This window comes from Dromiciops gliroides, chromosome 1 (assembly GCF_019393635.1).
Source record: "Dromiciops gliroides isolate mDroGli1 chromosome 1, mDroGli1.pri, whole genome shotgun sequence".
Lineage (NCBI taxonomy): Eukaryota > Metazoa > Chordata > Mammalia > Microbiotheria > Microbiotheriidae > Dromiciops > Dromiciops gliroides.
This window is the reverse complement of record NC_057861.1, coordinates 705,777,040-705,804,073: the sequence shown is the minus strand read 5'-3', so window position 1 is coordinate 705,804,073 and position 27,034 is coordinate 705,777,040. Positions and strand designations below refer to the sequence as shown.

The following is a 27,034-nucleotide window of genomic DNA, read 5'->3' as shown; positions in this document are numbered from 1 at the left end:
GATAAATTCTGAGCTTTGAACAAAAGGAGTATCTATTATTCAGTGTATATATATGTACATACATAAATATATGCATACACACATATATATATCCATGCATATTTCAAAAAAGACCATTTTGCTAGAACAGAGATTAAATAGTTCAAATTATGATATAAAATAATAAGTGTTAATATAAAATATGTGATCAGTGAACGAGTCCACAAAAGTTAAAAACAAAAAGAATTAGAGATAAGGGAAAAAATCAAAACAAATCAAGAAAACCTCTTGTAATAATCCTTATTATAACCTTCCGAGAGAGAGAGAGAGAGAGAGAGAGAGAGAGAGAGAGAGAGAGAGAGAGAGAGAGAGAAAGAGAGAGACAAAAGAAAAAGAAAGAAATCCAGAAGGAAAATGTATAGCAAGGACATTTTAAGATATTTATTTCTGCTTATAAAGTTTTAAAATACTATACTTAATTGGAAATGTTCAAGCAGAAGCTGATGACCTCTTACCAGGGGTGCTACAGAAGAATTTTTGTTTTGAATGGAGGTTGGACCAGATGACCTCTGAGTTTTCTTCCAACTCTGTTCTTCTATCATTATTATTATTTTTTGCTTCCTTTTATAAATACATAGGTGTATAGTTGTAAATTTCTTTTCTAAAGCAATTTCCCTGTTAAGAAATTTGAAGTAGGATACAGTAATGTTTGTGAAGAGGGAATTCTCAGCTTTAGAGTGTAGTCAGATGTACACACTCATAAAGACACACATCTTCTGCCAATTGTGCCATCACTCCTCTCCATGTTTATCACCAAATCCCTCCTTGCTTGGGTCTTTTATTATTCTAAACCTTAGAATTAGAAGGGCTCTTGGGATCATTTAGTTAGTCCAATTCTCACATGTGTATTAACAAAGCAGAATAGTAGGTGTTGGGAAAGAGGTACACAAAAAGGGTCCTAGGAAGTCATGTATAATCTCATGTAGAATGAAGAGTTAATTATATTTGGCAATAGAGATATCTATATCTATGTCAATCTCCTTTGTATGTATATAGTAGTGTTTGAATGGGTAAATACTGCAATGTTTGTATGTCTCACTTCACATAAGATTGTCCCAATAACAAGATATTTTACAAACAGGATCAAAGCAGATGATCTTGGCAAAAGTAGTTGGGAGAAGAAAGAACAGAATGAAAGCCTCTCTCACTTTGCTTCAGTCTTTCCCTGTTTACTGGCTGCTTCCCTACTGTCTACAAATATGTCCATGTCTCCTACACCCTCAAAATCTCTCATCTCATCTGCTTTTTGTGGCCAAATGCCTTGCAAAGGCATTGCTTCCATTTCCTCTCCTACAGTCTAGCTTCCGACCTTATCCAAAGTTACCAATGGTCTCTCTCTTTTTAAAAAAATTTATTATTTTCCAGTTACATATTACATATAAGAATAGTTTTCAACATTTGTTTACACTGGATTTTTAGTTCCAAATTTTTCTTTTCTCCGCCCCTCCCTTCCCTCCCTCCTCCCCAAGATGGAAAGCAGTCTGATATAGGTTGTATATGTACAGTCACATCAAACATATTTCTACATTAGCCATCTTGTGAAAGAAGAATCAGAGCACAAAGGAAAAACCTCAAACAAGAAAGGGAAAAAAAAAAAAACAGTCCAAAAGTAGAAACAGTATGATTCAATCTGCATTCATAATTCACAGTTCTTTTTTCTGGATGTTGAGAATATTTTCTATCACGAGTTCTTTGAAACTGTTTTGGATTGTTGCACTGCTGAGAAGAGCCAAGTCTATCTGCATTGTTCATCACACAATGTTGCTATTACTGTGTACAATGTTCTCCTGGTTCTGCTCCTCTCAGTCAGCATCAGTTCATGTAAGTCCTTCCAGGTTTCTCTGAACTCCTCTTGCTCTTCATTTCTTACAGCACAATAGTATTCCATTACATTTGTATACCACAATTTGTTTAGCCATTCCCCTATTGATGGGCATTCCCTTGATTTCCAATTCTTTGCCACCACAAAGAGAGCTGCTATAAATATTTTTGTACATGTGGGTCCTTTTCCCTTTTCTATGGTCTCTTTGGGATATAGACCTAGTAGCAGTGGTACTACTGGGTCAAAGGGTATGAACAGTCACAGCCCTTTGGGCATAGTTTCAAACTTCTCTCCAGAATGGTTGGATCACTTCACAACTCCACCAGCAATGCATTAGTGTTCCAATTTTCCCACAGCTTCTCCAACATTTATTATTTTATTTTTTTTGTCATATTATCTGATAGGTGTGAGGTGGTACCTCAAAGTTGATTTAATTTACATTTCTCTGATGAATAGTGATTTAGAGCATTTTTTCATATGGCAATGGATAGCTTTGACTTCTTCATCAGAAAACTACCTGTTCATATCCTTTGACCATTTCTCAATTGGGGGATGACTTGGGATTCTTATAAATTTGATTTAGTTCTCGATATATTTTAGAAATGAAGCCTTTATCAGAAATGCTGGCTGTAAAAATTGTTTCCCAGTTTTCTGCCTCCCTTCTAATTTTGGCTGCATTACTTCTGTTTATATAAAAGCTTTTTAATTTAATGTAATCAAAGTCTTCCATCTTGCTTTTCATAATATTCTCTATCTCTTGTTTGGACATAAATTGTTTTCCTCTCCATAGATCTGACAGGTAAACTATTCCTTCCTCTCCTAATTTATCTATGGTATCACCCTTTATGTCTAAATCTTGAACCCATTTTGACCTTATTTTTGTATAAAGTATAAGATGTTGGTCTATTCCTAGTTTCTGCCATACTCTTCCAGTTTTGACAGCAGTTTTTGTCAAATACTGAGTTCCTATCCCAGAAGTGGGAGTCTTTGGGTTTATCAAACAGTAGATTAATATAGTCCCAATGGTCTCTTAATTGCCCCCTCTCAGTGCTCATTCTTGACCTCTGCTTGGACACTGTGAATCTTCCTCTTCTTCTGGATCCTAACTTCTCTCCAGGTTCTCTGACAGAGTTCCCTCCTGGTTCTCCTCATACATTCCTGTGAGCTCCTTTGTCTTCTTTGCCGGATCTTCCTCTAGGTCCTGCCAGCTAACTCTGGATGTCCCACAGGGCTTGGTGTTGGGCCCTTTTCTCCTTCTACACTAATTCACTGGACGGTCTCATCAGCTCCCATGGATTCAATGATCATCTCTATGCGGATGATTCTGAGTCCTCCTTCTCAAGCCCTAACCTCTGTCTCACATCTCCAAAGCCCTTTCAAGTTATTCTGAACCAGACGTCCCACAGACATCTTAAACACAAAATGGCCCAAACTGAGCTCGTTACTCTTCCTCCGGAAACGCATCCTCCTTCACACCTCTCTGGTGCTGCTGAAGGCACCTCCACTCTCCCAAGCCCCCAGGCTGGCAATCTCCCTCATCCACTATGGGCCGTCTGTTGCCACAGCCTGTAGATGTTACCTCTTCTCTCAAACGCATCCCCTTCTCTCTTCTGATGCTGTCATCACCTGGGGCAGGTGTCATCACCTCACGACTACAATGGCCCATGGATGGTCTCCCGGACTCAAGTCTCTCCTCACCTCAGTCATCCTTCCTGAACCCACACAGTGATTTTCCTGCAGTGCAGGTCTGGCCAGGTCACCCTTCAGCCCCCCTGTCACCTCCAGGATCAAAGAGAAAATCCTGTTTGGCATCCTGAGCCCTTAGTGACGGGATCCTGCCCTGATCTTCCCAGTCTTCTTATACCTCGCACACTGGGTCCGAATTCAGCCTCCTTGCTGTCCCTGTACAAAAGCCTCTGCCATCTCCTGATTCTGGGCATTTTTCAGTAGCTGGGCCTCATGCGTAGTCTCCTCTCCCTCTTCATTAGCACCTCTAGGCTCCCCTGCCTTCCCAGCTGCCCTCTGTTGGTTATGTCCTATACATTCTCCATCTAGCTCCTTTGTCCATAGTGGTTTGCATGCCATTGCCCCCATGAGACTGTGAACTCCCTGAGAAGTGACTTTGTGCCCAGTTCTTAGTGTAGTGTGCCTGGTCTAGAGTAGGCACTTAATAATAAATGGGTACAGAGTGACTGAAACAGAGGTAGTGTGACAAAGGGAAAAGAATGTTAGACCTAAGATTCAGGAGACCAGGGGGCCTTCACTCAACATCCCTGAGCCTAAAATGAGGGTGCTGGATGTTAAAGCCAGTAAAGAGGCACCTTCCAACTTGGACAGAATTTGATTATGCTCTTCTCCTATGACAAGAACCCTAGTTTTGTGCCTCTGAACTATGGCAAGACCCCCTCCCCCCACCTCCATTCTTCTGTCACTGGGATTTAAAGAAAGGAACTTCATCAAAGGCAACCAGACTACGTACCAACAACCAGGAGAAAAGTGGTGTGTGTGTGTGTGTGTGTGTGTGTGTGTGTGTGTTTAAAGGCAAATCAACAGCATGTAAGGTTTTATTCATGTTTAGTAGATATCACTGTACATTAACAACAAAAGGACAGCTTCACTGACTAGACTGCTAAACATTAGAATCCTCTAGGAGCACGGATGCGGAAACCTCTCCCCTCCAATCCCACCTATGCCCCTTGTTACAGTTTGGCTCCCTACAGCACCACTAAGTTGTTGTGCCTGCTCTGCCAGCCTTGGGAGTGCTTCTGGGTATAGACCCTCTCTGAGTCCCCTTCTGGCTCTGAGGGTGTGAAGGCTGTTGCCCTGGCCTCCTCAGCATTATTCTCTTTGGGATGAACGTTCCTTCAGAATGATGCTCTATAGCTTCTTCAACATCCTGGTTTTTCTCCTTTGCTTACATTGTAGCTGGCCAAAGTCCTCCTTGAACTGTGGGCCAGAAATGAATCTGATCCTCCATACACAGTCTTTCCAGCAGAGAACACAACAGGACCACGATTTCCCTTAATCTGGACACCAAATTCTTATTAATTCAGCCCAAGATTATATAACTTCCTTGGTAATTGGGCCATATTTTTGTTTCACATAAAGTTTGTGGTCAGTGAAAACCCCCGAGGTCTTTTGTTCATGAATTTTGGTCCAGCCAGATCTCCTCCAATATTCCTATTTATCCAGTTTAATATTTGGCTTGTTAGTTTGAGATCATCGTTCTAGTGTAATGAGAACATTTTGAATACTAATTATGTATTTCAATATCTTAACTAACTTCTAACTTTGAGGCATCTATAAATCTGGTAAGTATAATTTCTATCTCTATATCTAAGCTATTGACAGAAATGTAGAATGTCATGGGGTCAAGGAGAAAAATAATTCAATAGCATTCCACTAGAAACCCCTTTTCAAGTTGAAATCAATATAGGTCATTTCAGTGATAAAATGATTTCACTCTGAAAAGTCCAAATTATTGAATATTTTTACTTTCAATTAGAATTTTGATAGGACTTCCTCTTTGGAAACAAGTAACAGGGAAACAATCTTTGTGTCAAGTTTCTCTGATAAAGGGACCATATTGAAGATATAAGGAACTGATTTGAATTTATAAAACTAATAGCCATCCTGCAGTGCATAAGTGGACAGGGATATGAGCCGTTTTCAGATGGATCAAGCTATCAACAACAATATGAAAAAATGCTCTTAATTATAAATAGAGAAATGGAAAAGGGCATTTGAGGTTCTCCCTCATAGCCATTCAAAGATGATAAAAGCAGAAAATGAAAATGTTAGAGGCCACAGGAAAACAGGCACCTTGCCTCACTCTTGCTAGAGCTGTAAACTGGTCCAGGCATTCTAGAAAGCAATATGGAATTATACCTGAAAGGTCACTAAATAGTCCATACTCTAAGACCCAGGAATACCACTGACTGGACCTATACCTCAAAGACATAAAAGGAAGAGGAAAAGGGGCCATATGTACAAAAATGTTCATAGCAGCTCTTTTTATGGTAGCAAAACATGGAAATAAAGGGGGTACCTATCTACTGTAGAATGATTAAAAATGTTTTATTAATAAAACTATCACATTGTAATTAAGTGTTATTGTATGATAAAAATGCTGAAACTGATCGTTTTAGAAGGAACTGGGAAAATATGTGGAGTGAAGCAGAGCTAGGAGCATAATTTATACAATGAAAACAAACATTATAGAGAAAAACAACTTTGAAAAACTTTAAAATTCTTATCAATGAAATGATAACATTCAGGACTGAATTCTGGAGAGAGAATGAGCCACCTTACTTTGGCCCGAGAGAACATGTACTTCAATTGCAGAATGAGATGTAATTTAGACATGGGCAATGTAGGATTTCTTTCTCTCACTTTTAAAATAATTGTTCGATGGTGGTTAGGGAAGGAAAACAGAGGTGGTATTGAAGCAAAAGATAATGAATGCTTCTAAAATTAAAATTAAAAAAGATTTTCTCCTTGTATTTTGAATTATGAGGTTGTACTAGTGCTGGTCACTAAGAATAGACGGATCTAGTCAAATCTTTGGCCTTGGGCTAAAGAAGATCCCCAAAAAGGGGAAGATTACCCCAGGTTATTAAAAAAAGCGAATTACCTGAATGCGTTGTGGTGAAGCAACTGAAGAGTCTGTAGAGATTATCTGGATGCGCTGTGAGGGGCTGGTCATTACTGGAGATTCAGAAAGTGATGTCTGCACAGTCTGTACCTGTCAACAACCAAGAAATGGTTTCACTTTGTGTGAAAGCAGTGAAATAGGAGACTCAACCAAAAAGGATAATACAAAGAAGGGTTTCACTTTTGACACGAAGCAGCCTGCCATCTCTCCACACTCTTAAAGTGTGATCCTTTTAGAACAAATATTCATTCCATGTACAGCAGGTAATATTTGAAGCCCATCAGATTATGCTGAAGATAAATCTTTATGAATTTCAAAATGGGAAGGATTCAGGACACAGAATTAGAACATAGGTATGTTACCAGAAAGTACTGAATAGCTTTAGAATGTTAGAAATGAGAAGCAGATAACAGCCACCACAGTAAGTTTCCTCTAACATCAGAATAAAGGTAACAGAAATCATTTTCAAAACCAGTCTCCTAATTTTCTCACCAATCTTTGATAAGCAGATGGAGATGGCATGACACTTATTCAGCAGAGTTTGCTGATTTGACATGAAGGATGTTAACAGCTTTGTATGGGAAGATTAAAGTGAATTTGACATCCAAAATACTAAATAGATGCTTGCATATAAGTCAAGAGCAGCTCCATGTGGATTAATTTTGGCAATCAATCATAGAGAAGTAGGGAGGCTTAGTGAAAAACCAATATACAAATAAGGGATGGATTTCCCTGTGGAGGGTTAGCTGGTGACCAATGACGGCACCCGCTAAGCTAGATGGGCCTTTTCTTTCCTCTAGGCTTCCCACATACCTTGTCTGTATCTCTTTCATGTGCATTATCACATTGTGTTATTTTATGTCACATCCTCCTTCATTAGACAATAAACTTTTGAGTTCATGGACTATGCCACATGAATCTTCTAATTTTCCACAGAACCCGGTACAGTCCCTTACACATCAACCAATCACTTTACAAGAAAGCACCCATATTCTGCCAGCCACTATTTGGACACTGAGGATACAAAGACAAAAATGCAATGGCTCTGGTTGGTAGAAGCTTTTTATTGAGGAGAGAACATGTATATATTTAAGTATGATAAAAGTAAATATGAAGGGGGGCGTTAACAGCTGGGAAGAAAGGCTCTCTATAAAAGGCGGCAGCTGAGGATAGAAGGAAATAAGGGATTCTAAGCTGTGGAAGGGAGGGGAGAGTAAGTTCCAGGCACCAGGTACAGTCAAGGCAAAAGGAACTAGAAGATGCATGTGAGGCAGAGTCATGTTAGCCTGGTCAGAAGGCGGCATCAGAAGGCAAGTGCTATTCAACAGGACTGTAAAGGACTAGAGCCAGCTGAGAAAGGGACTTAAAAGCCAAATAAAACTTCTATTTATATTTGGTCCTAAATTCAACAGGGAGTCCCTGGAGTTTACTGAGTAGGAGAGTGACATTGTTAGATTTATGCTTTAGGAAAGTCACTTTAATAAGCATGAGGATGACTGATTGGAATGGGGAAGAGAGTGGATAGAGTGTTGGACTTGGAGTCAGAAGAGGTCAAAGTTCAAATTTTATCAGTGCCTATGGGCTCTGAGTCTCAGTTTCCCTATCTGCAAGATGGGGCTAATAACTCTTGTACTATCTGCAACAATGGGGTTGTTATGGGTATTAAATGAGATAACTATAGAAAGGCTTTGTACTTTAAAATGCCATGTAAATGTCAGCTATTATTTTTAATGGATATTTAATTTGGTCCATATGACAATTATTTTTTGAAAGTAAAATCACATTAAAATAAAAACTAATAATATAAAATCCTGAATCTCTCTCTCTCTTTATCTGGCTCATGAACAATTAATTCACACAATTGAATATTAATTTTCAGAAAAATGAGTTATATTGAATTTAAATTTTTGCTAGTTTTATTTCTAATGGTCACTGACAGAGCACCTAGTAATCCCTACTTAAACAGCATGATTTCTTGGGGCAGGTAGGTGGCACAGGATAAAGCACAGGCCCTGGATTCAGGAGGACCTGAGTTCAAATCTAGCCTCAGACACCTGATACTTACTAGCTGTGTGACTCTGGGCAAGTCACTTAACCCTCCTTGCCCCGCCAAAATAAACAAACAAACAAATAAATAAAAACAAGCAAATAAATAAATAAATGGACGAATGAATGAACTGTATGATTTCTGAATGAAGCTATTGCTAGTTTGCCAATCAATCAGGTATTTTTTCACTCATATAAAATGCCAAGATGATTCTGAATTATGTGCAAAATTTCTGCTTTAAACTGTCATCTTCACACAATGAGACTTGTAAATCAATCAAGCAGTATTTACCAAGTTCCCATTATGATGCTTAGCTAGGGATAGGAATCAAGATTTTCCTAAAGATATTTCAATTCAATTCAATGAGCACTTAGTGCCCAATCCAATGCTACATGCTGGGGACATATAGAAAAGAAAAGAGGTCTTTGCTTGCAAGGAGCTTATAATTTTGCCATGTACCACATGCACACAGTTTATTAAATATAGTATACAAAGTAAATAAGAAAATTATCGGGGGGAGTATCTGGGTAGGAGAGTACTAACAATCATGGGGATTAACAAAGACTGTAGAAAGTTGTATTTGGGAGTTGTCTTGAATGTAGCTAGAGATTTCGAATAGTGGGATGAGGTGGGAAGGCATTTTTGCCATAGGGGTCTGTCTCTTCAAAGGCAAGGAAGCAGGATATGGGAACAAGAGGATCAGTCTACCTAGAGTGTAGGCTATGTGAAGGGAGGTAATATGAAAAAAAGAATGTAAAGATAAACTGGAGCCACATTGGGAAACTGTTTGTGTTGTCTGAGTTGTCAAATGTCTAAAATTGGGTCTGCTGCATGCATTATTTCTTCCCAAACCCATTCTTCTTCTAGCTTTCCTTCTTTCTGCCAATCATCCTTCCAGTCACCCAAGTTTCTCCCTTAAAGTAAGTCATCACAGACTCTTCATTCTCTCTCATTACCCTCTTAGCCCTCTGGCAATAGCAAATTTTGCTATTTTGCCTCGATGACATCTTTCTCATCCATCCCCTTGTCTCACACAACCAGTTTACCTGGACTATTACAATAATTTCCTGGTAAGTTTCTTGGCCTTGAGCCTCTGTTCTCTAATCCATCCTCCGCACATATGCCAAAGTAATATTCTTAAAGCATGGGTCTGACCCCATCACTCCACTGCTCAAAAAGATGCAGTGGACTCCTATTGCTGTCAGGAAGAAATACAACACCCTCTCATTTGAATCCTTTCTGTGGGGCTCCAGCCTCTCTTTGAAGGCTGATTGCTTGTTACTCCTCACACTCCATATTTCAGGTGAGTTGGCTGACTTATTTTTCCCTGTACACGCAGTTCTATTTCTCATCTCTGAGCCTTTGCCCTCTCCTCATTGGGCATGCAAATCCCTCTCCCCTCACCTCTGTCTCAGACAATTCCTAGCTCCTTCAAAGTCCAACGTAGGTGGCGCCTCTTATAATAAGAGGCCTTTACCCATTCTTGTGGTTGTTGGTATTCTGCACCCCTTCCCTTCACTGCCCAATCCCCTGGGAATACTTTGTATTTACTCTGTATATCTGCATATCTACTCCATGTACCTGTTGTCCCTGCTTCCTCACAAGTAAAAAGAAAACTTCTGAAGTAAGGGGATACGTTACTTTTGACTTTCTATCATTGCCAAGTGGCATAGTGCCTGGCATACAGTAGGCACTCAATCAAATGCCTGTTAAACTTAAGCAAATCGAATAATAGGTAAACCGTACTAGCTTTCCTTTGGGTTAGTGGGCTTTTAAGTTCCCTTCTGATTCTAAATCTATAATCCTATAACCCAATTTTGAAAAATTATTCCTTCCAGGACTAAAAAAAATTAAAAAGGCTATTTAATATTTGTTATTTTCCCTGCAACTGAATCCATTTTCAGGTTTCTAAGCTGAAAAGGCTGCTGACTTGACCTTAAAGATTAATGGTGGTGTGGTGAGGAGAAAACTGGGGTGGATCAGAAAGCCAGGGTTCAACAACAGCTTGGCCACTTACTGACTAGTGGTTTCAGGCAAATGATTCCACCTGTCTGATCCTTTTCAAGTAGTGAGACTGGCCTAGAATCATGATTCACAGATATAGGACCTGGAAGGGGCCTTCCAGGTCATCTAATCAACTTTCTCATCTTATAGTTCAGGAGACTGAGGCCCAGAGAAGTTCGGTAATTTTCCCAGAGTCACACAAGGTACAGATAACTAGTGGAGATGGGCTATAAACTCATTACTGATTCCAAATTCAGCCAACATTCCACTGTGTCATACAGTCTAAATGATCTTTGAGCTCTAAAATGTGATTATTCTATTTATATAAAGAGCCTAGAGGATGTGGTATCTTTTAAAAACATACCTATAAGGCATTGTGAGCTAAATGCTGACTCATGATAGACAATTCCTTCATAGTTCCAATAGGACTGGTGAGATAGTCTTAATTTGCTATGTTGTTTCTAGGGTGATAGAAAGGTATTAAAGATTGATGGATATTAAATACTGAGATGGGTCAAAGTTACATAATAGGACATCCTTTTATGGAGGTCTTTAGAAAGCAGTGAATTTAGGATAAAAGGATTTTATAGATTATCTAGTCTAAACCCCTCATTTTTAGAGGGAAGGAAATTGAGGCTAAGGGCAGCTACTTAAGTGCCTTGCTTAAAGTTACAAGGGAAGTAAAAGGCAGCACTGAGAACTGAGAATTCAACCCACAGTTTCTGATACTATACCCAGCATACTTTCTATAATGCTACATTGCTTCTAAATGCCTTGGATTAAGGTAAGCATGGGTCTTACTTGAAAGCTCTTTCAGTCTTAGGGGATGACTGAAAAGTGTGCTTTCCATATAATCCATGTGATTTAGTCCATTAAACTTTGGAAGGGAAGTCAATTCAAGGCTGGCCAACTAGACTTTTGTGGGGAGGTAACTTAGTGATGAAGATTAATAAGAAACATGGTATTTTTGCAACCATACATACATAGATATATATACATATACACACATATACATAGTTATATATGTACATACACATACATATACATATGTGATAAGAGAGCCAAGTATATGGAGATGGGGCCAGAATATACAGGGTCAAGTGCTGCCTCTTAAACATCCTCACTGGTGACCACAGCAAGTCCCTTTACCTCTTAGTCCCCCAGATCTCCAATTTCTTAAGACTCCAAGTTACAAAAAAGTTGCTGATCTGTATTGGTGGAGAGGGTCTACATTGGGAATTTTCCATACCAATGAAATCACAGGTTCAGACACCCTCCCACCCCCACCTTATAAGAAAATACTTTGTCTCCTGTAGGGTCAGCTCACTGCTCCTAGCTTGTCTTCTTACTATAACTCCCAAGACTCCCCCCATCCAGTACTATTATACTCTCTGCCCTCACATCCTATCCAAAGCTACTTCCTTCTGTCAGGTGGGAAAGAATGATCCTGTGTAAAATGATGGGGTTAGACTAGAGGATCTGTTGCTATTTTTATCTCTCTAGTACCATAATTGGGGCAGCTAGGTGGTGCAGTGGATAGAGTGCTGGGCCTGAAGTCAGGAACACCTGAGTTAAAATTTGGCCTCAGACACTTACTTAGCTCTGTAAGCCTGGGCAAGTGACTTAACCCTGTTTGCCTCAGTTTCCTTATCTGTAAAATAAGCTGGAGAAGGAAATGGCAAACTGTAGTATCTTTGCCAAGAAAATCCCCAATGGAGTCAGTCATGAAGGGGTTTGAAAGCTGTAAAATTCTATAATAAATTTAATTATTCATTATTTTACTTAAGTTATACAAATAACTTGTAAAAATACAAATATTTAATGCTTAAAGTATTTCATAAAGGAGCTTGCTTAAATAAAGTTCTTAGAGCCCCTTTCTCCAAGAAAATCCATTTACTAAGAGTCAGGGCATACAGTGGCATGGTGTGCAATGGAAAGAGTACATACTAGTCAAAAGTGCTGAAAGGACTTGGAGTCTGGAGACTTGGTTGAAAGTTTGGGTCTCATCACTTACTCCATGGTTAGCCTGGGATAAGCCAATTACTTTCTTAGTTTCCTCATCTGTAAAATGGGAACAATAATATTATTTAATACCTGCCTCGCAGGGTAATTGTAACAACCTTTTAAACTTCAAAGCACTGTTTATAATTCTTAGTACTAATAATAGGAAAAGTAGACTCACTATCATTTATTTTCCACTGGGAAAGAAGTGCTTTGTTACATGGAGCAAAAAATACTGCTTTTCCATCTTTCAAAATAAATATTTGGGAAGATAAATATACTCTGTATATTTATATCTATTTCTCTAACAGATGGATGGGGGGGGGAAGCCTATCACATCGGACCTACAAAATCATGACTATTAAAACTATGTTGGTTCCCAAATATGTGATTTATTGTGTGCTTTGCCTGTAACAATGCCTTTTTGTTTTCCAGGACAGTAAATGGGTTCACAGCAGGACACTGATACTCACACTGGCAGAACAGATCATCACACCAGCCTGTGTGTTGGCCAAAACCCCCCACAACAGGCTTATGTTCTCTATAATATACCCACACTGAAGTAATGATTCAAATGTCTAAGTGGGGTCAAGTGTTTCAGGTAGGGAACATATGCAGCAGCTAAACTGTCATACACTGTGTCCTATCATGGGGAGGTAGGTGGGGAATTAAAATGCAGTTATAGTGAAAGGTCAGTAGAGGAAGGGTTAATCTTTCCAAGCTACAACTTGCATCTTAGAGGAGACAGGAAACTGTATGTCACCCACACACAAAGGATTATAAGGAATAAAATCAGTTTGTTGTTTTTTAGATTTGTTTCAAGTGAGACTATTTCTAACATGAACTGGAAAAATAACACACAAATGCCAAACAAGCACAGGCTTGTGTCTTTTTTTTTTAATTCAGACACAGTGGTATAAGATGCGATTGGCTTTTCTTTCCAGTAAAATAGGAGAGGAGACATTTTTAATACAAAGATCCGGGTTAAGGAAAAAACCAGCAAACTTGCATACAGAGAACTTAAATGGTCACAGCCACCAAGGAATAGATAGGGGCCAGTAATGATATGAAGCACAATGAGATGGGTGCTGTATATTTAAGAGCAACTATTATTTAATTCAAAAAGAAAACATTCAATGTTCACTTATATCTGTTGACAATGGGTATCCTAAAGGATAAAATGAGGTTTTAAAAAAGAAAACTTTCATCCCTAAGCTGAGGCTCGATTCTACTCTTACCATAGAAACACACAGGCAGGTATTTACTCTGAAGTTTTTAATTAGAAATAATACAGTAAGGCAATTAAGAAAACGGGCCTCCTAATAAATCTCAAGGCCACTCATTTAAAACACACTTAATAAATATTTCTTTGAAATGTGTGCTTACTGAAAATACTGCTCTCTAATATGATTCCCTTAAGAAGAAAGCAGCAAACCCCTTTCTACCTCAAAAAAGAAAGAGCATCTGCTCCCCAAGCCCCTGTATTGTTTGCTTCCAGGAGCAGCTATAAAGCTATTATACACTATAAAACTACAATACTCACAGTGTTAAATCCTTCCTGCAGCTTTATTTACATTTTTCTTCAGCAACCTCTTAGACCAAGTCAATCCAATCAAAAGAAAGCAGTGAGGTGGTTTGGTTTTTTGGTCTTGTTTTTTGTTGTTGTTTTGTTTTTGTTTTAGTAAATTCAAAGGCATTTGGATACAGGCTTCATGAGGGCCGATTCCCATCCCAGAAATGAGAGAGGATAGTTTTAAAGTGCCCTTTGGGTGACCCTGCTCCTCTGAAGGTCAAGTGTGCTATCCCCCGTAACCAAGGAAGCAGAACTGCCTGCTGGCTCCTCCTTGTTTGCCAGCTGCTGAAGCAGTTTGTCTAATAATGCGATTAATTTCTCCTGGAGAAGAAGCTGTCTCTGCTCCTCACCTGCCCTCCGGCCTCTGCAATGACACCCCCCAAACAGTGCCTTTCTTGATATGGGAGATGGTGGAAAACAGAAGGCTACCTTAGGGAGGTTCTGACCAGCTCTTCAGTTATTTCAGGCCACAACAAGGAAGAAACAGAGCCACCACGCTCCCCACAGTGCATCTTTATCTGAACAGTTCATTAAGCTAATGTATTTAAAGAAACAGAGTCCCTTACAAATCCCAAATCTCCTTCAGAGATGAAGTCATAAAATCAACTGCATTACTACAGAGCCACCTACATGGAGAATTACAGAATGGGAGAGCAGAAGATGACTTCTGACATCAGATTACAACCCCCCACCCCACCCCAGCACACGCATGTATGGACACAGACACATACAGACACACAGTGAGACAAACATGCACACAGACAGAGACAGGATAGACACAGACACAGACACACAAGCCCAGGCCCAGGCGAAGAATAACTTGTCACATACTGAGTCATGGCAGAACCACAGGTGGAACCAAGATTCCCAGGCTCCCAGCGCAGTGTTCTTTCTCTTATACAATACACATTAGCCTTCTCCTGGAAAGCATGGCAACTATTTGCTTTAATACTATGAAAAATATTTGGTTCATCTGCAGTGAGTGGTGGAAAAATATAAAATTAAATGATAATAGATATTAAGATATACGTAGATATTTAGAACTTTGCTTGGATGGATGGAGGGGCTTTAGGTATATGTTATTTTGCATGGTTTGGGGTTAAAGGGTTGAGGGCAATCTGACCCACAGGGTAGGGGATGGGAAAGACTAAAAGCTTAGGAATCCCCAAGTCAAAACCTAATTTTGTTTATCTTTAAGTGATAGAAAATAAGAAAATGTTCTACTCATCCACTTTTTAAATTTAAAAAGGAAATAAAAAACTTTAAATTTTCTGTATTTAGTCTACATTATGATCACTTAATAGAGATAGAGGAGGTATGGCGATTTTGATTCATGCCAAAGCCTTGAGATGCAAATATTTGCAATTTACTAATACAGTCTTTTAGATTAAAAAGGGGGGGGGGCGGGTAGCAGCAGGATAAAGAGAAAAGGTTGAGAACTTGGCATCAAGAGTTTTAATTTGTATAAAAATTTTCAAAGTACAAACTTTTTTGAAATCTTTTCCCCCCTTATTTTCAAAGAATACTGTAACACTCAGTCAAAAGGAGAGGTTGTTTTTCATTTCTTTCCAAGGGGGAGAGTGCTCTGCTTTTATGAAGCACCACTAATGATCTCAGGATTCTTTTGAGTATGATGGCATTGATGGATGAATCATTTCATGGATATGGGTGTTCTGAAGCACAGAATTTCTCCCAGAGGCCACTGAATTCAATCCATATCTGAACTACAATCCCATCTAACCACACCCTAAGTGGTCTCTAGCCAGGGGAATCCATCATCTTCTGAGGCTGCTCTTTTCAATTCGGGGTAGCTCCAATGGTTAGAAAGTTTTTCCTTAGCCCAATAATCCTATGGGTCTGCAATCACATCGACATTAATAATACCTCCCAACAAGGTAGACTGTGACCCAATGATACTTAGAGATCTCAAACCAGGCATATGTAAGCATTTAACGTGACTCATGTTTAAATCTACCAAAAAGGTCCCACCCCTCATTCTGGAGGCTTTCTTCCTGTTCTCTTCACATTGTGTGGACTTCGATGAAGCATTCACTGTTTCTTCATCATTCTCAATATAGTACTGGTCCATCTTTCTTTTTCCTGATATACATTTCTTTGATAATATCCTTTATAATACTTCTCCTGGGTCATTTTCTCATTTGTAATGTGTTATTCACGACTACCATGAGTCTCTCCACTGTACTTTGTATGATGTCGGCTTCGATTCATCAGAGGCTGTGTTATTCCAAGACACCCAATGATAAAATATCATTAGAATACTAGTCTTAAAAAACAGGCCTTGTGTCTCAGCAAGCATGGAGTCAATGAAATAACTGCAATTCTCCAAAAACAATCCAACTTGATCTCTTTCTGTCCAATTCTGGTCCCAGTTCCCCAATTCTAGATATATATCTGTCCAAAATATATGTACAGATAATGGACAAGCTGCATGGGTGGCCCATCCAACAAGGTGCAGTGGAGTTTCCTCAACTATAAATGGGGATCATAATAGTACCTGCCTCCCAGGGTTGTTGTGAAGATCAAATGAGACAGTGTGTGTAACACACTTAGCACAGCGCTTTGCAGGTAGTGAATGCTGAATAACCGTTTTCTTCTTCTTGTCCTAATGTGGCCACAATGTGTTGCTAGGTGGTGTAGTGTAGAGACTTGGGAGTCAGGGAGATCTTCATTCAAACCTGCCTTACTATTAACTGTGTGACTCTGGGCAAGTCATTTAATCTTTTCCTGCCTCAGTTTCTTCATCTGTAAAATGGAGATAATAATAGATTGTGGGTATCTAATGAAATAACATATATAAAATGATTTAGAGCAACTAGGTGGCACAGTGGATAAAATACTGGGCCTGCGAGTCAAAAAGACTCCTCTTTCTGGGCTGAAATCTGGCCTCAGACACTTAGCTGCTATGTGACGCTGGGCAAGCCAATTGACTCTGTCAGCCTCATTTTCCTCATTTATAGAATGAGCCTCAGAAGGAAATCACAAACCACTGTAGTACATCTACCAGGAAAATCCCAAATGGGGTCAGTCACAAAGAGTTGGACATGAGTGAAATGACTGAAGAACAACAATATAATGCCAGCTATTCTTCTTCATCTATTTGTTCTTTCCTCTGTGGTTAGGTTGCATTTTCTTAGTGAATATGAACCTCAGAAAACTCTGCAATGTTTTGAGGCTTGATGTAATTGGCCCTCAAGCGTCTGAAGAACCATGTGAATACCTTGCCAAGATGACTTTATGGGAAGATCCGCCTTGTGTAGGTCTATGAATCTAAAAAGCTATTACAGGCTGCAAGAGAGGTGGCTGCTCAGTGAAAGGCCAAGTTACTTTCTTACCACTCTGAAGTTCTTGCCTCTGGCAGGAGGTGGGTCCATTCCCCCAGAGTTGTAATGGAAGTCTAGAAGACTGTATAGGACTCTTAAAGGTGAGACTTAACAGAAGAGAAGGCTCCTTTATTAGGAGCAATTGGTGGAAATAATTCTCAATTTGCAAAAGGGTAAATTTAGGCTTGAGGTCAAGAAAAACTTGAGGGCTTAAACTGAAGTGGTTGCATGAAAGAAAGGATCAGATGAGAGAGATGTTATGGTTAAAAACAGTAAGACCTGGCAACTGACTGAATGTGTTAAAGAAAGATTATGAGTTCTATTTTGGCCACGTAGAGTTGAGATGTCTCTGGGACATCCACAGCTGGTGATTTGGGTCTGGAGTTGAGGAGAATGATTGAAGCTCAATGATTGAATAGACCTATGAGTCACCTGAAAGAGAAGATAAACCTGTGGGAGCTTATGGATTTAGCAAGAGAGAAAGTTGAAAGCAAGACCTAAGATGGTGGAGAAATGGCAGAAAGTTGCTTGAGCTCTCCCCAATTTCTCTTGAAACAACTTTAAATCATGCCCCAAAATGAATTCTGGAGCAACAGAACCACAAAAGATGTGGTGAAATAATTTTCTAGCCCAAGATGACTTAGAAGGACTGCAGGAAAGGTCTGCCTCACTTCGGTAAAAGGGGAGTGCAGCCCAGCACAGGTCATGTCCAGGCAGGCCAGCGGGAAGCCTCTACCCATGGCATAGACCAGCAATCGAGGACCCTGAGGACCTCACTCAGCAGGCTAGTGGCACAGTAGGCCAGTTATGAGTCCTCTAGCTCTGATACAGCAGGCTAGTGGTCAGTCCTGGCAGTCCCAGAGGCCCTGGTGCAACCAGCTAGACTAGGCCCAGCCACCCCAATGTAGCAGGTGAGCTGCCAGCCCCAGGGGATCCAGAGCAGAAAGCCAGTGACCAGGCTCCTCACCCCTAGCTCAAGAAGTTTGGGACAGTGCCTCCCTGCACCCTAGAAGCAGAACTCAACTTTAAAAGTCAGGAAATAGGCTGGAAAATGACACCCCCCCCCCCAAAAAAAAAGTCCTATAGAAAGCTACTTTGGCAACAGGAAAGATCAAAACACAAAGTTTAAGAGGATATCAATGTCAAAATACCTATATATGAAGCTTCAAAGAGAAATACAAATTGGTTTCAGGAAGAAAAAGGTCCTCCTAAAAGAGTTAAAAAAGAATTTAAAAAGTCAAATAAAAGAGGTCGAAGAAAAACTGGAAAAAGAAACGAGTTATATAAGAGAATAATGAAAAAAAGAATCAACAGCTTGGGAAAGGAATCACAAAAAATAGAAAAAGAAAACAACTCCTTAAAAAGCAGAATTGTCTAAGTGGAAAAGGAGGTAAAAAAAGCTAGCTAAAGAAAACAACTCCTTAAAAATTAGAATTGGGGGGGCAGCTAGGTGGCACAGTAGATAGAGCACCGGCCCTGGATTCAGGAGGACCTGAGTTCAAATCCGACCTCAGATACAACAATTACTAGCTGTGTGACCCTAGGCAAGTCACTTAACCCCAATTGTCTCACCAAAAAAAAAAAAAAAAAAAGAATTGGGCAAGTAGAAGCTAATGACTCTATGAGATATCATGAATCAATCAAACAAAATCAAAAGAATGGAAAAAAAAATAGAAGAAAACATAAACATACCTCCGTGGAAAAACAACTGATCTGGAAAATAGATCCAGGAGAGAAAATTTAAGAATTATTGAAATACCTGAAAGCTATGATAAAAAAAATAAGAGCTCTCAACAGCATTTTTCAAGAAATTATCAGGGAAAATTGCCCTGATATCCTAGAACCAGAGGGTAAAATAGTAATTGAAGGAATCCACCAATCACTTCCTGAAAGTGACCCCCAAATGAAAACTCTCAGGAGTATTATAGCCAAATTCCAGAACTCTCAAGTTAAGGAGAAAATACTGCAAAAAGAAACAATTCAAATATCAAGGAGTCAGTCAGGATTACATAGGATTTAGCAGCTTCTACATTAAAGGATCTTGGAATATAATATTCCGGAAGGCAAAGGAGCTTAGATTAAAATCAAGAATCAACTATCAGGGCAGCTAGATGGCACAGTGGATAGAGCATTGGCCCTGGAGTCAGGAGTACCTGAGTTCAAATCTGGTCTCAGACACTTAACGCTTACTAGCTGTGTGACCCTGGGCAAGTCACTTAACCTTAACTGCCTCACTTAAAAAAAAAAAAAGAATCAACTATCCAGCAAAACTGACTATAATCTTTCAGGGGAAAAAACAGATATTCAATGAAATAGGGGACTTTTGAACATTCCTGATGAAAAGACCAGAGCTGAACAGAAAATCTGATTTTCAAATACAAGACTCAAGAGAAGCATAAAAAGGTAAACAAGAAAGAAAAAAAAAAACATAAGTTATTCAATAAGATTAAACTGTTTATATTCCTACATGGGAAGATGTTACTTGTAACTCTTTAGGAACTATGACTCTATTAGGGCAGTTAGAAGGTGGTGGTTGTTAGTCTTTCCTTCTTTGAAGAGGCCCATGACATTGGGAAGGAGATGTCATAACTTCCAATGAATTGGGTTTAAGTGAGGAAGGGCTGTGCAAAGTCACCAACCTCAGTCTCTCAGTACATATAAACAGGGAGTATGGGTATAAATTGACATTTAAGGGTTGATCTATTAAAAAAAAAATTAAGGGACGAGAAAGAAGATGGTGCTGGGAGAAGAAAAGGAGAGGCAAAATGGGGTAAATTATATCACATGAAGAGGTGCAAAAGGCCTATTCCATTGAGGGGGTGAGAATGGTGTGAGCACTGCTTGAACCTCACTCTCATAAGATTTGGCTCAAAGAGAGAATAATGTATACACTTAGTTGGCTACAGAAATCTATCATGCCCTATAGGGAAGTAGGAGGAGAGGGGGAACAAGAAAAGGGGGCAGTGTTAGAAGGGAGGGCAGACTGAGGGAAGCATCGGTCAAAAGCAAAATACTGGTGAAGGAGGACAGGTTAAAAGGAGAGAGAGAAAGAAAAGTATAAACAAGAGGAACACAGGATGGAGGGAAATACACAGTTAGAAAAGCATAACTGTGAATGGGAATGGGATGAACCCTCCCATAAAATGGAAGCAGCAGAGTAGATTAAAAACTAGAATCCTACAATTTGTTGTTTACAAGAAACACATCTGAAGCAGAGAGTCACAGACAGAGTAAAGGTGAAAGGCTGGAGCAGAATATATTATGCTTCAACTGATGTAAAAAGAGCAGGAATAGCAATTATGATCATAGACAAAGCATAAACAAAAACATCTAATTAAAAAAGACAAGGAAGAAAATTACATTTTGCTAAACGGTACCACAAAGTAATATTAATATTAAACATATACGCACCAAACAGTATAGTACCCAAATTTCTAAAGGAAAAGTTAAATGAGTTACAAGAGGAAATATTAAAACTACATTAAAAGGGCACTTTAACCTTCCCCTCTCAAAACTAGCTAAATCTTTAAAAAAAAACAAAAAAAAAAAAACAACCTTTTTTTTTTGGTGTTTTTTTTTTTTTTTGGTGAGGCAATTGGGGTTAAGTGACTTGCCCAGGATCACACAGCTAGTAAGTGTTAGTGTCTGAGGCCGGATTTGAACTCAGGTCCTCCTGACTCCAGGCCCGGTGCTCTAATCCACTGTGCCACCTAGCTGCCCAAAATAAAACATTTTTATTTATAGTTTTGAGTTCCAAATTTTATCCCTCTTTCCTTCCCTCCCCTCCCCATTTCCTGAGATGGTAAGCAATCAGATATGGGTAATACACCTGCAACTATGTACAACATTACCATATTAGTCTTTTTGTACATGAAAACTTGAATAAAAGAAAAAATGAAAGAAAGTGAAAAATAGCATGCTTCAGTCTTTGTTCAATCAATATCAGTTCTTTCTTTAGAGGTGGATAGTATGTTTCATCAATAGTCCTTTGGGATTGTCTTGGATCATTGTATTGCTGAGAATGGTTAAGTCATTTGTAGTTCTTCACCAAACAATATTGCTGTCTCTGTATACAATGTTTTCTTGGTTCTGCTCACTTCACTATGCATCAGTTCATACAAGTCTTTACAAGCCCTTCTGAAATCATCCTGCTTGTCATTTATTTTTATTTTTTTTTAATTATTAAAGTATTCTATTATTTTCCAGTTACATTTAAGAGATAGTTTTCAACATTTGTTTTTATAAGATTTCTAGTTTCAAATTCCTCCCCCTCCCAAGACAGCAAGTAATCTGATTTAGGTTATATATGTACAATAACATATTTCTGCATTAGTCATGTTATAAGAGAAGAATCAGAGCAAAAAGGAAAAACCTCAAAAAAGAAAAACAACAGCACCAAAACCAAAAGAAATAGTATGGTTCAGTTTGCATCCATATTCCACAGTTGTTTGTTTTGTTTTGTTTTCTGGATTTGGAGAGCCTTTTCCATCATGAGTTCTTTGGAACTATCTTGGACCATTGTATTGCTGAGAAGAATCAACTGTGATCAACACATAATGTTGATGATACTGTGTACAATGTTCTCCTGGTTCTGCTCATCTCCAACATTTATTATTTTCCTTTTTTGTCATATTAGCCAATCTGATAGGTGTCAGGTGGTACCTCAGAGTTGTTTTAATTTGCATTTCTCTAATCAATAGTGATTTAGAGCATTTTTTCATATGGCAATAAATAGCTTTGATTTCTTCATCAGAAAACTGCCTGTTCATATCCTTTGACCATTTCTCAATTGGGGAATGACTTGGATTCTTACAAATCTGATTTAGTTCTTGATATATTTTAGAAATGAGGCCTTTATAAGAAGTACTGGCTATAAAAATTGTTTTCCAGTTTTCTGCCTCCCTTCTAATTTTGGTTGCATTGCTTCTGTTTGTACAAAACCTTTTTAATTTAATGTAATCAAAACCATCCGTTTTGCATTTCATAATATTCTCTATCTCTTGTTTGGTCATAAACTGTTCTTTCCAAAGATCTGAAAGGTAAACTATGCCTTCCTCTCCTAATTTACCTATGGTATCACCTTTTATGTCTAAATCATGTACCCATTTTGACCTTATTTTAGTATAAGGTGTAAGATGTTGGTCTATGCCTAATTTCTGCCATACTATCTTCCAGTTTTCCCAGCAGTTTTTGTCAAATACTGAGTTCCTATCCCAGAAGCTGGAGTCTTTGGGTTTATCAAAGAGTACATTACTAAAGTCATTTACTACTGTGTCTCTTGTACCTAGCCTATTCCATTGATCCTCCACTCTATTTCTTAGCCAGTACCAAATAGTTTTCACATATTTTTTTTGTTTGTTTTTCTTTGCAGGGCAATTGGGGTTAAGTGACTTGCCCAAGGTCACACAGCTAGTAAGTGTTAAATGTCTGAGGCCAAACTTGAACTCAGGTCCTCCTGAATCCAGGGCCGGTGCTCTATCTACTGCGCCACCTAGCTGCCCCAGTACCAAATAGTTTTGATGACTGCCGCTTTATAGTAAAGCTTCAGATTTGGTACAGCTAGCCCACCTTCCTGTGCATTTTTTTTTCATTATTTTCCTTGATATTCTTGACCTTTTGTTTTTCCTGCTTGTCATTTCTAATAGAACAATAATATTCCATCACCATCATATAACACATCTTGTTCAGCCATTCCCCAATTGATGGACATTCCTTTGATTTCCAATTCTTAGCCACCACAACAAGAGGTGCTATAAATATTTTTGTACAGATAGGTCTTTTTCTCTTTTGGGGGATGTCTTTGGGATAGAAACCTAGCAGTGGTATTCCTGGATCAAGGGGTATACACAGTTCTATAGCCCTCTGGGCATAAAAACCAGATAAATATAATCACAAAATAAACAAGAAAGAAATTAAGCAGATGAATAGAATTTTAGAAAAGTTAGACATGTTAGACCTCTGGAGAAAACTGAATGGGGACAGAAAGTATTGAAGTAATGAAATAAGAACTATGACATCATTTTCTTGGAAAGAATACTCTAAAATAAGATTTGTAAAATATAATAATTGTTCATTTTTAGCTGTATTATAGCATTTTAAAATGCTAATTTTAAAAACGGTAATTTTTACTACAATTACAGCCATCTTTGCCCACTCTGAACTGTTTCTATACCCTTCTAAAATATTCTGCATGTAGTTTATATGACATTATCATGCACTGAGGTTTGCTTTCAGAGAAGCAGCCCAGTGGAAAGGAGGAAGCATATGGTAACGGAAAACACACTGGAGTGTGGGGAGATTGGGATTTGGAATTCCACTGTGATGCTAATTTAGCACAAGGACCTGGAACAGTCACTTAACCCTTCTGGGTTTCGGTATTCCTATCTAGAAAATAAAGGAGTTGGATAAGACCATGAAAGGCTTCAGTATGACCTTGAGCAAATAATATAGTCTTTTTAAGCCTCAGTTTCTCCATCTGTAAAAATAATATTTGTACCAAATACATCATAGAATCATTCTGGGGCACATTCAGGTAAGTTATTACATGCATTCTTTTGATCAGTCCTGCTCCTGTGAGGGCATCACTAAAAGAAGTTCTGTATTATGGAACTACTTCTATGGTATGGTGCAGATTGGCACTGGCTTTGCACCTTCTAGTCATAGAGAGTTTCCTGAAACACTAAGAGGAGAAGTCACTTGCCTGAGGTCACAGAACCAGTCAGTGTCAGAGACAGGGCTGAAATCTAGTTCTGCTTAGTTTCAAGGCCAGATTGTTGGGTACAGATAGGATAGGAGCTTCATAAATAGAAATCAGTCAACAAATATTTATTAAGCACCTAGCATGTGCTAGACATTATATTCACATTCAGGATATAAAGACAAAAAAACCAAAGTTCCCTTTAAGAAGGTTAAATACCATCAAGAGGAAACAACATGTGCGCAGAATAATTAATTATAACACATATAATGGGAGCAGCTAGGTGGCGCAGTGAATAAAGCACCAGCCCTGGATTCAGGAGGGCCTGAGTTCAAGTCCAGACTCAGACACTAGACACTTGCTAGCTGTGTGACCCTGGGCAAGTCACTTAACCCTCACTTCCCCATAAAAAAACTAATAAAAAAAAACATATAAAAGGTAAAACAAAGAAATTTCAAGGGGGGAACCACAGGGGATTAGGAAGGACCTCATGAAGGAGATAGCAACTGAACTGAGCTCTGAAAAGAAAAAGGGATTCAAGAAGTGGGAAAGGGAATACAGTCTAGGTGTGCAGGATGGACTGTTCAAAAGCATGGACATGAGAGACGGAATCTGGCATAAAATGAGTATCAAAAGTCAGTCATTTTAGCTGAAATATGGAGTGAGACAGGAATGATGTGTAATGAACTGAGAAAGATGAGGAGCCAGCACCAGACTGGGAAGGTCTTTCAATGCCCAAGAGAGGAGCTTCTATTTCATTCTAGAGACAAGATATAGGGAGCCACAAAGAACAAGTCACATGTGCTTATTATATAGAATTTTTCTGTAGAGATCATTGTGTCATAGCAAAGTCCCAAAAAACAAACAAACAAAAAACGCCACCTGAATCGTAGGGAAAGTGGAGCAGGGAGGAAGAAGAAGACTCAGATAATACTTAGGATAGCACATTGAAGGATTCCCAGGCTATTCTAACTAAGATTTAAGAGGGTACAGTTCAATCCGATCAAGGCTGATCCATCGCTCCTTCTGGCCAGAGAACTTAGGGAAGCCAGATAGTGCAAAGGGGGCCTGTCTATCTTGGATCACACTAAACTGAACAAATAGAGCACATGCTAAGAATGAATGGAAGAATGTGAGCAGAGAAGCTAGGAGAAGAAAGCTCAGACCACGCCTCTAGTGTCAGGGCCTGGTTCCCCCCACTGTCTGGAATGTGATGGGGAGGAGGCTCAATGATTGGGCTGCTCCAAACCCCACACCATGGAATAGACTAAGTGATGGTCCAGGCACTTTCAGATCCAGCCAAGAACTAGCCGTCTCGGTTGTGTTGTCTGAACTCTGGCTTTAGAGAACAGAGACCTAAGTACATGATAGACATGGCAAATTATGAGAGCTCATGGCCAAGCAGATAGCACATGAGTTGTACATGTGCCTAGGCCAAATTCCAAGATGTCTTCTACAGGGGAGTATTTTTGTCGGTAATCTGTCTCCAGGAGAACATGTCCAAAGAATTCCCATATAATCAACAAATATTTAATTGATTAATCCAAAGTACACAGGGCAACCATCATTGAGGCGTATTGGGAAATGAGCTAGAATAGAAATACTGTAAGAATAATAACAATATATTCTAGGCTTGGGTTTGTCAGACCAGTACTAGGTATGACCGCCACCTTTGCCACTACTGGGAAAGGGAGGACTCCTTATTAAAAGCTGAGTTCTCCTAACCACTGTGGGCTCTCCTCTCTACTTGTTCCTAGATTACTCCCTGTGGGGTCATCTCCAGTTGTCCCAATCTATGTCTTGCCACTGGACCCGGATGGCTCTGGAGGGGAGAGTGAAGCTGATGACTTTGCAAGGCCCTGCCTCACTTAAATTCAATTCATTTGCAAGTCATGACATCACCTTCCTGATGTTATGGTCCTCTTCCAAGATAAGGACAAACAATGAGGCTGGTTCCTAGGCATTGGGCAGGTCACCTTACCACTCTGAGCTTCTGTTTCTACATATGTAAAATGAGGAAAATGCTACTACCACACACCTCTAGATCAAGTAAGATGCCAGACATGATAGTGCTTCCCCTATCCCTGTGCTGAGGCTACAATCAGCTTAGCAGCTCTCTCTTAGAAGGTAGGTCTAGCTTTCCTCCACTCTCTCCTTCTCAAAAAGCCAAAGGCAGGTGGTAATTGTTTTTTAGAACGTTCTGTCCCTTTACTAGACTAAACTGCAAAGGGCAGGAGAGGAGAACAATGTATATTCGGAATAACAGATTTCTATTCCTACTTAATATTTCTTTAATCAGAGTTGGGCATTTTAACATAATAATAGCATTTATACAGCACTTTAATGTTTAAAAAACACTCCACGTGTTATCTCATTTTATACTCACTTTATAGGTGAGAAAACGGAGTAATTTACCCAGAGTTGCAGAACTAAGTAAGTGTCTGAGGCAAACTGAGATCTCCTGATTTCAAGTCCAATACTCAAGTCTAACACTGACCCCTCTCCCCAAGTTGCCATTAGTTCTCACTGGTTCAATGATCATCTCTATGTATACAACTACCAAATCTATATACCTAGCCCTCACCTTTCTCCTAAGACTGAATCTCATATCACCAATTATCCAATACAGATGTCTCCACTTAGATGTATCATAGATGCTTCAAACTCAACATGTCTAAAATAGAACTCAATACAGCTCCAGTCCCATACTAACCTTCCTCTCCTTCAAATGTCCCTATTTCTGCTGAGTGCTACTTCTGAACACTCGGGTTCATGATTTCAATGGTTACCCTCGACCCTTTCATAGCCAGTCAGTTCTCCAATCTTGTCATTCATTCACTCCACAACTTCTCTCTA

General features: G+C 39.2%; 1 protein-coding gene across 4 annotated transcripts in view; it reads right to left on the bottom strand.

The window, feature by feature from the left end:
* Positions 1-27,034, bottom strand: part of NR2C2 (nuclear receptor subfamily 2 group C member 2) — a 117,643-nt gene that overhangs the window by 36,911 nt on the left and 53,698 nt on the right. For 3 of the 4 annotated variants that reach the window (XR_006354094.1, XM_043976272.1, XM_043976271.1), the window contains exon 2: positions 6,495-6,605. Coding sequence is in view for 3 of the 4 variants with exons in the window: in XM_043976271.1 (XP_043832206.1) it covers positions 6,495-6,605 (111 nt within the window). In the remaining variant the exon portion in view is untranslated. Of the gene's footprint in view, positions 1-6,494; positions 6,606-14,110; positions 14,191-27,034 lie in introns of those variants that run through there. The other variant, XM_043976273.1, reaches the window with a different exon arrangement.